We start from the raw sequence: 16,443 nt of genomic DNA, 5'->3' as shown, positions 1-16,443 counted from the left end.
GGGGGGGGAATGGATGAACAGAAGAGTAGCAGAGGGTGTTCTGAACACTGCTTTTCCTGTTGCTAGTGATAATTTTAGGCTTGAAATTTTTTTTTGAGGCATATTTAAATTCAGACTGTAATAATAGGTGTTGCAGCTGGGTGATCATGAAAGAACATGTGCTTTTTTGCTATTCAGAGATGCATATATTCTGAAAATCCACTTAATTTGCTGTATTTATTTTTTCTGACAATGGGCTGATGGAGATGTACTGAAGTATAGAAATCAGAACACTGAAACTGCAGTCTTGCATCAGCTCAGAGACTGGCTCAATAGGGAATGTTGGTAGTTTTACACAATCTGACAGTATTGGGGAGGGAGAACAGCTGCTTACAGTAACTTGTTGGCTGTAGGAAGAAAAAGTGCTTGGCATATTCTTCTCTATCAGGGATTTTTCTCTTGAGGACTGAAGCACATTTTGCATTCATTTTTTGACTTTTTTCAAGGGTTAAGATCAGAAATAAGCAAACTTCAAATTTGGATAGCTCATCTTCAGGGTGGCCAAATGACTCTACAGGCAGCTTTGAGTTGAGGCTGCCTACGAATTCCAGCTGCCATTTGCCAATGTTGGAGCCCTCCTAGGAAGTGTTCAACAGTTAAGACACCACCATAAGAGCTGTATGCCCAGCTTATCTATGGATATGCTCCTGAGTCCTTACGGATGTGGTGCTGCAGAGTAGCACAGACCCAAATTGATCCCTTTTGAGGTGTCTAAGGAGTTCTTAGTTCTGTGCCCTAATGCAGACTTGCAATCAAACAGCGTAGACAGGAGGCAAGACTGAACTGGTGTATGAACCAAGGCGTATACTTGAGAGGCAGTTTCAGTGTAGCTGTATTCTTATGTGTAAACTTTAGTGGAATCATTTACCCAGTGTAGCTGTTACAGATGAGCATGAAGAAAGGAGGAACAAAAACCTAGTTTGGGGTATGGCATAATGGCCAGGCTCCAGCTGCCTGGTGCATTTGTTGAGGGCTGTGGAGAGTTAAGTGCCCTCAGTGGTAGCAGTCAAGGATCAAGACAGAGGTGTGAAAGTTACTGCAGGAAGGAGAGAACAGCTGCTGTGGTTGCCTTTCCCACAAGAGCTTCAGGTCCATCTCTAAATATTACAGCTCCAGCTTAACCTTAAGCAACAGCGTGATAACTACAGTTTTCTTGTTTACCAGGTTATGTAACCCTGCATTATTATTTACAAAGGTAGTCCTGCAAAGTGTGTTTATGGCAGTCATTATTGGATAGTCAGTCCAGCTATTGTAGAAGAGAAGTTGATTGTGGTAATTACTGTTTTCTGAGATGAACTGATAAGGAAATCCATTATTCATGTTCAAGTTCACCAGGAGTAGGCAAACAGCTTATGCTGAACTTCTCTGACAGTCCTGCTGATAGTCTTTGATTTGCTGAGTCTCCATTTGACCTCTCTCAGCCATGGTGCGAAGCAAGGAGCTCCTCCAAATTTGTGTTGTAAGCAGGAGAGAAAACAGCCTGTGCTGAGCTGTGACACTACCTCAAGGAAGGCTGGATGTCCCAGGTGAATTCTGTGCTTAGTTCTCTGATCCATTTAATTGTGGAGAGGTGAGGGTTGCCTGAGAAATAGCCTCTGAAGCTGTCTGCATGACCGCTCCACAAACTTGTTGTAAGCTGAGTAGGACTGTAAGTTGGAAATGATCTTCCAGAGCACTGACTCTGTGTGAGAGAATCTGTCAGCAGAGTCTGTGGTCTCGGTAGCCTGTTGTCATCAACTGAACTTGCTCTTTGGCCTCTGGCATGCTTACACCAGGTCATCTGCAAAGAGAAGACAATTTTTCTCATTTGCTCTGAAGCATATTCTGAGCACTGCCTGGCATCAACATTTCTTTTCTGGAGTTTAGCTTCAATACCCCAGCGACAGAATAACTGAGGTCTGTCCTAGCTCTGGAATAATTAGTACTCGGACTAGCACTGGTTTCTGGATACTAGACCTGCTAAAGAGTTTGATGTCCTGCAGAGTGTTTTAATAGTTTAAAAACATTTGCGTGCAGGATGCATGCTCTGATGTAAAAAGCTGTTGATGCCAAGGTGGGGGAAATGTCTTCACTTGAGTGTAAAGTGGTTTTGAGTGCTCTTAATCCCACAGGCCAAAAGGAACACTGAGTTGCTGTTATTCTGGGGTCATTGTGACAGTATTTTTGAACCTTTAGAACAAGTTTGTAGACTACAGTCACCCTTGCTTACCGGGCCCTCAAGTCCCCCCACCATATCGTATACACCGATATAGTCAGCGTTTGACACTTTTCTTGCACAAATGTATACCCATTTCATTTGCAGGAACTCTTGTAACTGCAAATGTAGGCTTTGGCACTGGCAGTGTTCAGGATATTTCTGCTTCACTTTAATAGGAATACTGATTAAATATTATAGATAGCAGATGGTACCTGAAGCTGACATCTCTTAAATAATTGAATTCATCCTCAGCAGTAGGGTAAGTGGAGTTATTAATGTCAACAATATGAAAAGGATCATTCTTGTTGTGACAGCAGGAGTGTCTAAACATTTATTTTGACCTTATTAATCCTAGGTAGGTGGTGTGGTATAGCGGGGTATCGAGAAAAAGGAATACTCTGCAGTTTCCAGCTCTACCACTTCCCTTTTGTGTCTTTGTTTTCCTTTTATGTAAAATGGAAACAATTATATTATTGTCCCTTGAGAAATGCTTTGAAATATGTTGCCACGGGGAAGATGTTACTTGTCCTTTAAATCAGAGATGGCATTAATATTGAATTTCTGGTTTAAACTCCTGATGATATTAAATGCACATCATTTAATGTAATGGACCAAGACATTCAGCTGGGCTAAAATTTGTGATAGTTTTGTTTCCGGTTTGGAGGCTGAAGCAGAAAGAGATGTAGAACCCATGATCTGAGTTTTTTGGTTTTGGTTTTTGTTTTTTTTTAATATCCAGCTGTTGAAAACTTGCATTTCCCAGTTGTTTGTTTTTATTTTAATGCCAGAAGGAGTTATGCTCAGTTAATCTTCTTGCAAGAATCATCCACTGAATTTTATGCAGCAGGTTCATATCTTCTGACTAGTCTAGATTAGTAATTCTTAAAATTTAGTCTGTGGGAACATGGTATCTCAGAATCTCACTATCTTCCCATAGTGTGACCAAATCAAACTTTTAATTAATCTCCCCCCTCCTCCCCCATTTTCCCCCAAAAGAACCCATTAATGGATGTTTGGAATCCTCTAATTTATGTATTTTAGACTATATATTTTTCCCAGATTCATTCTAAAATATGTGTATTAATTTAGTTAAAAATCTTCTAATGTGGGAAAGCTACAGCAAAACACAATTTTTGCTACAGCAAGAAATAATTGAAGCTTCTCCAGGTTATAGGAGCTAAAAAGAAAACACTGAAGGGAGGTGTTGAGCAGCCTTAAGAAAAGGCTTTTCCAGATGTTGACAATGAAATATTATCATTCTTCAGTTTGACCAACTAGCGAAAACTTGGGGCTTGCAGGTTATTTCACTTAGGAAGAACCGTTAATGTAGTTGGACATCTTTGATGCAATGCTTTTTTTACTCGTAAGCATATCCTACTTCTCTGAACACAAGGAGGCTCAAACAGCTAAAGACATTTGGGACTGAAATCTAGGAGACTTTCAAGCTATTCTCCTAGAAGCTGTAGCTGCCATAAATTTGAAGTTTCCTCAGACATCCTCTCATTTTCCACTTACTCCTCAGAAGAAGAGACAGTGACCCAGAACTGCCTAGAGCTTCTGAGTGTCAGAGAAGCCTGCAGGAGCAGTAAGTCCATGAGGCTGGCAAATGCTAATTGTGTTCTTCAGGTGAGTCAAGCACGTCTTGACTTAACTGCACATGCACTGACCTGTGCTTGTGCTGTGGGCCTGATATACTTCGGATGCATCAGATACGGCAAAGATGTTTTGGCCAGATGGAAATGTGATTTCCTCCTCCCTGATCTGGTTCTCAAGAGGATCTCTACAGTGCTAGTGGCATGAGGCTTATGTGTTTTGCTCATGCGTCTTCCTGAAACAAACTCAGTTTAGTGCCTGCACCCAGAGATTTCAGGTACCAGGCTGCTTGGGGAATGTTTTTTGTTTTGTTTTGGGCAGAAAGATGATTAACTTAGTGGGGTTTCTGTTTCCTTTTGTTTTAAGAGGAGAGACTTCCCTTCCAGTAAGGTGTAGCTTTCAATGTGGTGTAATCCAGGTCTCTACAATATGTCAAATGAAAGAGAGAGATCCATAGATTCTTCAAGGATTTAAGTGAAACCAGATGATAGAGCATGTAAATTTATAATTGTGGCCTAAGAGTTACGTTGACCAGAATATAATAGTCTCTTAGGTATGGGTGTGTGTTCTAGAGAATAATCAGTCATCTTGTTTCCTCATTATTTGCAAACTGTATGTAAGAACTTACAATGGGGACACTGTACAGAAGAGAAGCCGAGTGTTTCCCAGTTAGATCACAGCCTCCCTTCCCCCCCCCCCTCCATTTTCTCAGAAGTAACTGGTCTGTGTAGGACTTCCTTGAAACAATATTTCCATTGCTCCAAAGACAAACATTGCGGAAGATAGAAACGTACAACAAAACACCATGGGCCAAATTGTACTGTAAATTGTGATAGGATAGGCTGCTTCAAAAGTGGAAAGGAAAGTCAAAGTAGACAAAGTTGGAGGGAAGAGGAAGCTTTACATAGTATTGGAGTGTTTGAAAAGTGCATGGAAAAAGTCCAGAGGTTGTTCACAAACAAGGCTGTTCTCATTTTTAGCTGAGTACTAAATACTTTCAGACTTCAGATACATACAAGTTCCAGTTAAATGGGTTATTCAACCCAAAAATTTTCTAACCACCATGTGAAAAAATATTGGAGGTGATGGCCTGTTGCTCTAGGAGAGGTGTCTCATGTAAAGATACCCTGCCTGAATCACTGAAGTGAAGATTTAAGCCAAGATGATCTAAAGTGCCAGCTTTAAAAGTCTGGTCATCTTTTGCTGCTGTCATGTCTAATTTCTGGACTTCTGAGAGCGGTTTCCAAGGGTCACATTTAGACCTCAGCTAGCTGTTCAAAAAGCAATGACTCATCCTCTGGCCCCATTTTTGAGTGAGAGTCATCTAGCTATGATCAGCCTCGCAGCACTACAGCTGCCTGCGGTCTTTGTGTCTCATAATCCAACATACAGAACAAAAACAGCTGTTAATAGTCTTCTTGCTTTCATTAGCAACTTCCAAATGCTGCTGCTGTTGCTTCAACAAGTTACAGTTCTTCTTCTGCAGCAGGGGCTCGTAATGCCAGTTATCCTGTGGTTTCAGTTGAGGGGGCTGCTGCTGTTATTGTTGCAGAAAAATGTTACTACATCTGTTGCTTCCTTGTCTGCTTTACCAGGGCTTCATAGTTCCATCTCTTTTGGAGTGGTTTTGGGGGGGATGGGCAAGCTAACCATGGCAAATCTTTGTCTTCTGGTGGCTCATCTTGTTATTTTCCAGGCCAGAAAATAGCTTTTACAGTCACTTTGCTCAAAAGTCTCTCAACTAATCTTTGTTTTATGTTCATAAGCCAAAGAAGGGACCGTACAGCTCTCCGATCATGAAGAAACAGTACCTTCCTTGTAGAAGGGTGTAGCCAGGTCTATGGAGATAACCTTTTTGTGCTTAGGAAAGGTCTCACTGTGTCATGAACCTGCAGGGAAGCCTCTATTAAGCATTACTGTTCTAGGAACTCTGCATATTTAAAAGGGATGAGTGCTATTAGCTTAGCTGAATTTAGCCCCTCGGCATATTAGCATGAAAGTAAACAAACATTTCTCAGATTCAGCGTTGCTTTAATCACAAAGAAAATAAGGCTCGAGATCTGAGATGTCAGCGTAGCTCTACGCCCTCCTCAGGGCAGAATCAGTTATATCTAGACAAACCATGTTTGGGTATAGTTTAAGCTGTTCGTAGTCAATGACAATAGTTCCACAGCCTGCAGGGCAACTTCTTCCAGAGCTTTAACTATGCTTTTATCCTTGGAAATACTTTCCTATTGTAAGACTTTTTTAGATTATCCTATAAACAACTCGATATGCAGTTCTGAAGGATACTTGCACTATGTCTCTTGGTGTCTTCTGGGATTACCTAAACAGTAATTGACTCATTTCCTGTTTGTTTTTTCTCTTCTCGTTAGAATATTGTGGCAGTAGGAGCTGGGTTCTGTGATGGCCTTCGCTGTGGTGACAATACTAAAGCTGCCGTTATTCGCCTTGGCCTAATGGAGATGATTGCCTTTGCCAGAATTTTTTGCAAAGGACAGGTGTCTACTGCCACCTTCCTGGAGAGCTGTGGAGTTGCTGATCTTATCACAACGTGTTATGGTGGCCGGAATCGACGGGTAGCAGAAGCATTTGTCAAAACTGGAAAGGTACCTTATCCACTGGGTAAAATCCATTGTTGCAAGCATTAGCTATATTATGACTCCAGCAAACCAGGAGTGCCATCTGAGACACACTAGCTGTTCTTAGTGAGTACCCTTCTCTTTCCTTTCATTTTGAGTGTTACAAGACTAGAATGCATGGAAAGGTATTTAAAAAGGACAGGTGTTTTAAATAAAAAAGAAAAAAGAAAAGGAGACAGGGAAGAAAGGGAGATCTGGGAGATTTGATTGGGAGATTTGGATGTAAGAAGGAGACTGTTTACAGAAGGAATACGAGAGACTATTATATCTGCTCACTCAATGGCACAGACTTTTCCCCAGTTTAGCTTTCGACACAGGAAAAAAAAAGATGTTACTGAAGGGCTTTTTTTTTCATCCAGATTATGATGTCAGGTTTATATAAACTATTGAAGCTCTCCTTTTCTTCCTTTTTTTTCCCTCTCTCTGTTGTTTAGTCTATTGAAGAATTGGAGCAAGAAATGCTGAATGGTCAGAAACTGCAAGGACCACAGACTTCTGCAGAAGTGTATCGCATCCTCAAGCAGAAAGGAATGGTGGAAAAGTAAGAAAGAACAAATCGAGCAAGTTCCTCATCCCCCTTTTTTTTTATCTTCTTAACTGCTTTTGCTTTTCTGATCTTGAGATTTTGAAGGTAATGGCTGAAAAGCAAATTACTATAACACAAGCAGTTTAATCCCTGGTTAAAAACACAGGAAATAATTGAATAAAAACTCAAAATAATATTTGCTTTATACACTTCTGTTTGAACTAATAGTGTGGTGTTAAATTTGTGAATAGTTTTCCATTTACAGAATCTATGGTGGCCTCCTCCTATCAGAGAGAGAGATAGCAGTGTGTGTTTTAACATGTGAAATGAATAAAATACATGAAAGCAAAAGCTGAGCTTCTTAAAGAGCCATGTAAAGAGGCTCTATAGCCCATTTCGTAGCAGTAAATTAATTGCTTATCTCCAAGGAACAGGAGCTTTGTTACAGCTGATCTGCTGAATAGAGTGGCTTCTTCTATCCATATGGATTCTAGCTTTGATACTGCAGTTCTCTCTCCTTATGTGACTTCCAGTTTGTTATATAGGATAAACCTGCCATCTGCTTGTCTAGATCTTTTTTTTCTTTTTTCTTTTTTTTTTTTTTTTTTTTTTTTTTTGTGGCATGAAATATGGTAGGTGGTCCTGGCTTCTTTGTCTTTTATTCAGTTTAGTCAGCACATGCATGGTTCCTGAAGCCAAGCACACAGTTGTCTTTTTATGAGATTAAGGGATGCATTATTTTTTATCTCTTCCTCTTCTCAGATGAAGCAAAATTGGAAAAATAAATTATTTGCCAGTCAGAAGACCAAGCCCTGATACTTTTTTTTTTCTCCCAAAAAGTAGTTTTAAAGTCTATTTGAATGCATCATCTGCATTAAATTGCCAACTCGTTAACGTTATCTTTAGGAGTAAGGCACCTAAGTCCTGTCTCTGCATTGTATAGTAATTTAGCTAACTGCAGAAAAATCTAATTAAAATGTTGGCTTTGGTCCTTCCTGCTTATGATACCTGAAATAAAATAGGTTGCTGTGTTTTTTGTTCCCCCCTCCCCATTCCATCCTATAACAAATAGTGCACTTAATTTGGTCGTGCTTTTAATGAAAGATATGAAATAGGACAGTTGCTAATTTCTGTTTGGTCTACCAAGCCTCTACTATATATCTGTCAAATTTTCATGAAAGGTCTCATTTGACAAGACTTTTGAAAGTAACTTTCAAACTGTTTTTTGAAAACTGTAGGGCTTGCTGTTGCTTTAAAACACAGAACGCAATAAAACAGCTGTGGTTTTGAAGTGAAGAGGTAAGAGTCAAGTAAGAGTAAAATTTCGTACCCTCGTCCTGCAAATAGAGTCAACAAGGTTCAGCAGAGGTGCTTCCGTAACGTGATTGGTGCCTAGTAGTATTTACAGTGCAATTCAGTCTTTTATTTCAATAACAGTTGTAGAACTAACCCTTTTAAAGTGCTCTGATGTAAGGCACATTTGGAGTTTGCTGGCCGTGATCCCACAGTCAGCCTTAATTCTGCGTTTGCTGGGTGAAGTGCGGTAGACCTCTGTGTCGCATTGCTGTAACTAGCACCGAAGCCTCTCTCCCTCTTCCAGTAAAGTGCTTCTGAGCTGTGCTCAGAGTAATGTTCTCTGTGATAAACAGCAAGAATTATGTATTGAGATGTGGTCTGTGGTAGCGGTCCCTTCTCTGAGCGTCGTGGTACCTGGCAGTCTTCCTGGCAGACTTCCTGGTACCGGATCTAAAAAAAATGATGTGAAACTTGCTTTTGTTTCATAAGGTGTGCAGTATGTTTTGTGGCCATCTCCAGCAGAAATCTCACACAGGCATGACAAATTCAATTTTAGTCCCCACATTTAAGCGGGTTTGAAAGAAGAGCTGTGTGGCTATATGCTAATATTGATTCCACTGGTGAAATAAAACAAAAATCAAAAGTCAGTTGAATTGACCTGAAATAATATTTCCTATCACTGCTGTTTTTTGTCTTGTTTTCCACAAAAATATGCACAAACAAATGAACATGCATTTCATAGCAGGACATCAGAATGTTTCTGATAATGAAAATACAACACTTCTTTTTCAAGTACTTGTAATAAAAGCCACAGAAACAGTGGACTAAGTATGCAGTCATGTCCCTTCCCCCACATTTTCTTTTGAGCAGTAATGAGAAGTACTTCATTCACCCCAGAACAAATCCTGTATCTGCCTGTGAGAGTGTTCTTATCGGTATGCTATAAGGGTACTCTTGAATGGGTTGCTCTTGACTTCTGTGAATTCTGGCTCTCTGAGGCATCTACACAAGTGAACAGAGGGATTGCTATATGGCATGGCTCAGAGCGATGTAGAGATAGCAGAGTTACTTCAGTATAGCACTTTCTGGCAGAGTATACTGGCATGCATGGATAGTGCTCAGTATTATCTAGGAGTTCTACTCTGTGTTGCATTTATGCGTTACAGATACACAGATATATATATGAGAGTGAGCGATGGGATCACTTTGCTGAGGAAAAGCTCCTGGTTCAGATCTGTTTTGAATCACTTGGAAATTAACTATTTCAGCATCTCCAATGCTCCTTATTTTTTATTTCATTCAAAATAAGTTAGTGCGTTTGGCCAGAATTTATCAGTAGATAAAGCCACACTGAAATTGCATATTTATTTATTTTGGTGAATAGAGAATTAATCCCTAAAATCCACCAAGCTCTGTCTGAAAATTGGACTTGTCTCGTTCTCACTGTCCAGGCTGAGTGAAGGACAGAAAATAAACTAAATTTCTGTAAAGTGTCTTGGCTGTAATAACCCTTCATGTTGTCAAAGAAGCCTAAATAATTTGGGACTTGTTGGAAACGTAGCCAATTTAAAAAAGAAAAAAAGAGTTTGAATTTAACATTTCAAAATCCATGTTTAATTTTAGACTCTTATCGTTAAAAACTTGATCTTCAAATTCTTCTTGTGTCTTTTTGTCATATTCTGCAGTTGTTTTATCAAATTATTGTTCAGAGATAATACTTAACTGACAGGCCAGGCATCTTTTCTGTCCAGATTAGCACTGCTATAAGATTATCAAGGAAAGATGCAAGTGTTTCTTTTTTGTTTTCTTTAAAGAAGTTAGTGATTGTGCCATACATAGTGAATGTCTCTGTTATAGCTAGCTAGGCTTTTGAGAGAGTGACTCATTCTAGGGATGTTATGTAGGGTCTTATTTATCCAGCATTTTTCAACCCACCATGAATGCCCAACAAATACGAAAAGAAATTGATTTTTCAGTCTCTGTTCATTTTTCTTTCCCCCCTTCTATTTTATTTCCTTCATTTAACAGAATATTATAAAATAATCATATGCTGCGTTTGCTTCCTCTCCTCTTTCCTTAGGTTTCCACTATTCACTGCTGTATATCAAATCTGCTATGAAGGGAAGCCTGTCAAAGAGATGATATCCTGCCTTCAAAGTCATCCAGAGCACATATAAAATCAATCAGGCCATTGCACTAATGCAGCTTTCTGCCTTTCAAATTTATATTTGGGTTCAAGTGGCTGTATCATTAAGCTTCATACAAAGCTGTTCACTGGGCAGCTGTAACAATATGAATGTGTCTGAGTGGATACTGGTTTATTTGCTTTTTGGCCTAGTTCAACATAGCATGTAGTGTTGGCTTGGTGACTGTCATTTTGCTGGCTAAAACAACTGTTTTAAGATAAGCAGTTCAATACTTGCACTACATATATAGTGTATATACACAAGTGTACTGCGTGTGTGTTCCTACAATATAAGACATAAACAATATTTAGTTGTCTCTCATGAAGGCCCAGTCCAAAATCCACTGGACATGGTGGGAAGAATCCCACTGGTTTTAATGGAGGCTGAATCAAGCCAGTCATCTTAAAGTATTAGGAGTCTTTTTTTTTATAACTCATTTTTATTGTGCGTACATATTGAAATTTGAATGTTTTGCATGTTTTTTATTATATTCTTTTAAGCAATATTAATGGAAACAAGTGGTAGCAGTTATTCAGGAGGCTACAGGAATGTTTTAATGAACTCCATTGAACAATATCATGATTTTTGAAAGTCTTTCAAACTATCAGACTATTTTGAAACCAATTTTTAAGTGAATTTAAAGTTTTTAAGTATACTGTTTTAAAGGGAATATGCTAGAGGGGGATCATTATCTCCCCTTCTGTTTTTTAATCCTTGCATTTTTGTATTTCTGCATTTCTCTCTTGCCATTCCTGGTTGTTATGCTCCTCTAGAATCTCATTCCAAAAAACAAGTGGGAGATTTTGACCTGGGGGTTCTGAATCCTGGCGCTTAGGGTTTGTTTTAGTGCTGTACATGTGATGGTTCTTCTTTGGTATAGTTTGGGTGGGGAAGGATACTCTTGGGGTATCCACTGCTCAGAACTGTCATGCTATTTTTCTACCTTAACCATCAGGTACTATGTGTTGAACTGCACACAGCACAGAATGTTTGGGGGGTTCCCTGGTAGCTCATGCTTGTGTTGTCAAAAAGATCGTACACCAGTGTGCTGAGTGCATTCATTCAAGTGCCTGCCGGTGACTGACCTGTCAGCTGGACTGCCAGCCTCCACAGAGAAATCATGAGTTCTGATGCTACTCTTTCATTTGAAAAAAGTTAGTGGATGCTGGTTCAAGTCCTCTATGACCAAGCCCTGAAAGCTTCTCAAAGGCGTCTCTCTTTTATTTTTGTGATACCTCAGCTGCGTATTTTTAGACACTTTTGCTTTATCAGGGAGGTTAATTTGATTTATTATTAGAGGACTTGTGATGCTCAACTGTCTGGTCAGCACTGGGTTGTGATTTGGTGGGGGGGTGGTTTGTTAGCAAGGTTGATGAAAGAGAAGATAGATGGATGAAATCTTTTGTCTTGCTTTTCTTTACAAATAGCAAAGTATACAGTTTGTATACTAAGCTGTATACTTTTTGGTAAAATATATGCTAGGCACATAACGAGTGGACTCATCCTTGCAGCAGAGAGACAAGGGTTAGCATTGAGATTCACAGAGCTTAACACTGGGCCAGTCACAGGAACATGCATCCCGTCTGAACATCCACTCCAGCCTTCTGAGCCACATCAGAAGTGATTACCTTCTTTTCAGTATTCTCGATGATGTTCGTAGACCAGAAATTGCAAGCACAAACCCTTCCTGAAGCTTTAGTATGGCATTCAGTACTTGCTAAAACAAAGAAGATGCCTGGGAATAATTATCATCCATACTTGAGTAGCGTGGGTCACCCTGGAATAAGCAAGTGTTGGGGCAGCTTTGTATAGACTGGAAGATGCTTCAGCTCAGGAGTGCCATTTCTTGAGCTCCTGTAGAGTTTTGCAGTAATTTAGGAAGATCATGTGAATGTCATCAGATATTCAGGGACATGAAAGGTTATTTTGCCTTATTCCTGCCTTCTAATTTAGTGCTAAATATAACAGAGATGGCCAGAAGTTAAGTATTATCAGACATTTGTGGCAATTGGGCAAATGACTGGTAGAGCTGGTGTGGAGAAAGCACTCTGTTTAGTTAAAAAGATGTTTTAAGGCTGGAGGCTTTGTTACACTAACGCACACATGGAGCATACACTCTTTGTTAGGGCATAACTTCCAGTGTGTCTGCTTACATTTTTTTTGTTGGTAGTGGTTTTTGTTTTTGTTTTTTAACCAAGCTGGCTGGCTTTGCCTTTAGAGATATATGCATATATATATATATATATAATTTTCTTTTTCATGCAGTATATAGAACGATAGTATTTTGTAAGATATGTAAAGGGCTATATGAGCTAAATGTGGTAAATTAATATATATTTTAAGATGATTTCTGTATTATTCCAATACTTTTATTTTCACTGAAACCCTAAATCTTAACTGCTGTTGTTTTGTACAGAAGCCTATTCAGTGAGAAATCTGGAGGAAGGCTTTCTATGGGACTTTCTTTCAGTCTGCAATGATATTCTAGACAAAAAGTGGTTTCAGTAACTACAATAATTTATTTTACTTTCTATAGATATTTCAACATTTGTACTTGCTTTTCAGTGCTTGAGAACATTCAGCTTGGCATTGTGTTTTTTCCCCACTAATATTTACTACTAATTATGAAACTGTGATACGATATTGGAACTGAATGATTAGAATTCTATTCTACAAACACTCTGTTTTGCCTAGTACTGGGATGGTCTTACTGAAAACATTAACCCCTGTGTACGATTTTTGCATCCAAGGTCCTAAATTTGTAACTACTGACCAATTAAAGAACATTAATCACTAAGGAATGGCATTATCTTTTAATGATATATACTCAACTGGCCCTTGACATGTGTACTTTTTTATTTAAAGATTGCAAATGGATACCCATTTGAAAAATTAGTACAAATAAACATTTTGTCTTGGGAATCACTTTGGTTTCTGTTGTGTCACTTTACATGGTTTGCAATTACTATTTTATACACTTCATGGAATGCAGTTGTTTATACATGATGTTATGTCATCAGAGCAAGATATGAGATTGCCATGCTAGAACTTAAAAAGAAAAATTACTATATGACATTCAGATGTCAGCATTTTCATTTCTCTCCATTAGTGATGCAATTTCAATGAAATGTTGTGTTTGACCTCTAGAACAGTCAGATCTTTGCAGCATTACGGTCTTCAGTTCCTCAAGTCACAGTGTGAGCCACTGGAGGGCACTGGTGGGTAAGTGACCAATTCCCCCTCCTCTGCAGTTATTTTTCTTAACATCTATTTGGAGTGCCCTCAGGTCCCAGTGTGGTTGCAGCTGTTTACAGATGCTGAGACATGTCAAGGTGGTTGCTCAGCAAACCTGTGAGAAGATGTATTTTATTCCTAATTTTAAGTCAGTTTCAGCCATTAGGTCATTTCTCATTGTACTTCAAAATAGTGAGCATTTATTTTAAGGATGCATGAAATCAACTGGTAGAATAAATACATAGGTATCTAGACAGTACATCCAAATGCAAAAGGTCTTTTAATTCTAGTAAATCTGAGTGAATAGGAAGGTAAAAACCACTCCGGGGATTAGGCTGGATTAATGTTTTTCGTATGGGTGTTATATTTTGAAGAGGTGATGCTTTTTCACTTAATCAAGTCTTAAGCACAGGCTATTTTGTTGTATGTCTAAGAGTAAGTAACACACAGGCTGGCTCCAAGATAATGGAAACATGGACAGAAAAAAAACTTGGTTTCAAGTGCCCTGAGCTGCGCCTTGTTCATAATGCTCCCAGCCTGGATTTCATTGTAAGGCAGGAGTCATATAAATGAAGTTAATAGATATCACAGGGGCAGATTAATGCTGAAATAAAACGTTCTCCTGAAACAGCCAGTGTTTTATATTATTGGAAAGTGTGAAAACATCTCTTTTTGCCTGTCTCCCGGCCACACTGAGTTTTTGCTCCTGTGATTTGTCTTGAGCTGATGGAAATCTGAGCACAAAAAGATAACATTTCTATTTTGAATAATGGATGGGAAGAGGATCTGCCTTCAATCCCAGAATGTGCAAAGGGGAGGTATCTAGCATTCAGATGAAATGAATCTTAGTTCTCTTCTAGGTCCATTCTAACTTGACATCAGATTCATGCCAAGCTGCCTTGGGTAGGGACTCTCAAGTACTCTCAATCTATCAGCCTAGTCCTGCTCTTACTGAAAGCAATTGCAGAACTGCTGATTTCCTGTAAGGTGACACCTAGCAAAATGGCATCTCTGACAGAGTTCCCCATGTCTAAATTGGATTAACCTAGTTGTTATATTTACTTATTACCTACAATATCTGTTTTAGAAAGATGTTGTGAAGAGTAACTGTTGGAAACATTGGGGAGTGTATGTTTATTATTTAAGTTATTAGAAACAGAAATAACTGCTCTTTTTAAATATATGTCCTTGGAGCCCCTGCTGTAGGAAATAGTAATAAATTAAGCACAGCTGTGGCATATGAACAGTCTTTGTTGTTCAGGTGGGCAACTGCTGAAGTCTGTTCATTATAATCCATATTATACCCTGTAATGTTAGCAGCATGTGTTGTCGCTCCACTGGCTATTTCATTTCCTTAACTGGATGGGAATCTTGCAGTATCTTTCATCCTAGGGCTTTTCTTCAAAGCTATTCCAGCTTCCCTCTCTTCTTTATGTAGCTGCACCTCTATTTTGCACTGTATACTGAAGGGTTCTTCATATCAGAAACACTGTGTGTGTCTGTGTCTGCGCACGTGCCTGTGCACTCATCTACATGAGTAAAGCCACACCTGTCTTTTATTGAAAGCTCTTGTGCAGAAGTACGCCTTGTACGGGGCAGTGGGGCTGTGTGAATTTTGCTCAGGCACTGAGAGAGGCTGCCAGGAGGATCTATGTTCAGCTGCCTTTGCACTAGCTTTGTTCATCTGTTCATTTAAAGCATTTTGGCAGGGCAGCTAGTGCACAGATCTCTTCCAGACCGTCCTACGGTTTTTTTACATTATGGCAGAAAGTCAGCTTGTTCTCCCCTCCTCCCCCCCTTATTAAACACTGCCACTGTTTTTAGGGAGCAGTATCACATCTACACTACCAGTCATCAAAGCTCTGAAATGCCACGTTTGTGAAAATAAAACATATTCCAAGTTTAGGTGAAAATATTGAACTAGTTTGCCTTTCCTTCTCCAAATCCATATTCTTGCTAAACCCCATTAAAAAAATTGCTAAATATTGCATCATGTTCTTCCTCATAGAAACATACTCCAGCTTCCAGTGTGATAGGTTTTTTTCCCTGAACATTCTGTGTTTTGAGGACTTTACTAATCAATACAATCAGTATCTTGCAGTTTGGTGATTACTAAGCTACAGGCATGTGGTGGGCTCAAAGCATGCTGTTGGAGATTTTTAGGTTTCTTTCTGTTTATGAAGGGTAGAGAGAACTGGAAAGCAAGCCAAATCTGTTAGCAAGCACTGGCATGATTCCTGATCTATGTAAATAGTAATATACAGACATTTATGAATGAAGCCTAATACTTAAAATGCAAACCCTGAATACAAAAGTACTTGTATCGCAACTTCTTGGTAACTGTAAGACAGACTTTTTTTAAACATACTGTTCCTTTGCAGTATGTTATCCTTATATTGTTTCATCAAAAAATGAATCAACATTTATTGTGACATGCAATTTTGAAGGCTGAAGTACTCACTTGAAAGTATTTTAGCTGATTAAGCTCAAAGCAAGCTGCTATATATTGTGATAGCTAAACAGAGCCAACTTTGGCTGTGCCTGTGCTTTGAATTCAAGCCCAATTTAATGGGGTATATGAATCCAGTTTAGGGATTTTCTAATTTCCATTGACTGTGCAGTGTTGCATTTGAATGTGACAGGGATGCTTGTTTTTTAATGTAGGCCTCATCAGCACCATTTTCTGCAAACTTTGCAATAGCACTAGTCATGCCAGTCTGGCCTTGTTTG

At 39.1% G+C, this 16,443-nt stretch overlaps 1 protein-coding gene across 1 annotated transcript in view; it reads left to right on the top strand.

Moving 5' to 3' along the window:
* Positions 1-13,404, top strand: part of GPD1L (glycerol-3-phosphate dehydrogenase 1 like) — a 28,492-nt gene extending 15,088 nt beyond the window's left edge. Inside the window, exons 6-8 of the mRNA XM_026098692.2 lie at positions 6,205-6,438; positions 6,906-7,012; positions 10,374-13,404. Of these exons, the coding sequence (XP_025954477.2) occupies positions 6,205-6,438; positions 6,906-7,012; positions 10,374-10,470 (438 nt within the window). The 3' untranslated portion in view covers positions 10,471-13,404. The remainder of the gene's footprint in view (positions 1-6,204; positions 6,439-6,905; positions 7,013-10,373) is intronic.
* The last annotated feature ends 3,039 nt before the right edge of the window (positions 13,405-16,443 follow it).

The sequence above is a fragment of the Dromaius novaehollandiae genome, chromosome 2 (genome assembly GCF_036370855.1).
Source record: "Dromaius novaehollandiae isolate bDroNov1 chromosome 2, bDroNov1.hap1, whole genome shotgun sequence".
Taxonomy (NCBI): domain Eukaryota; kingdom Metazoa; phylum Chordata; class Aves; order Casuariiformes; family Dromaiidae; genus Dromaius; species Dromaius novaehollandiae.
This window is presented reverse-complemented; position numbering and strand designations above follow the sequence as displayed.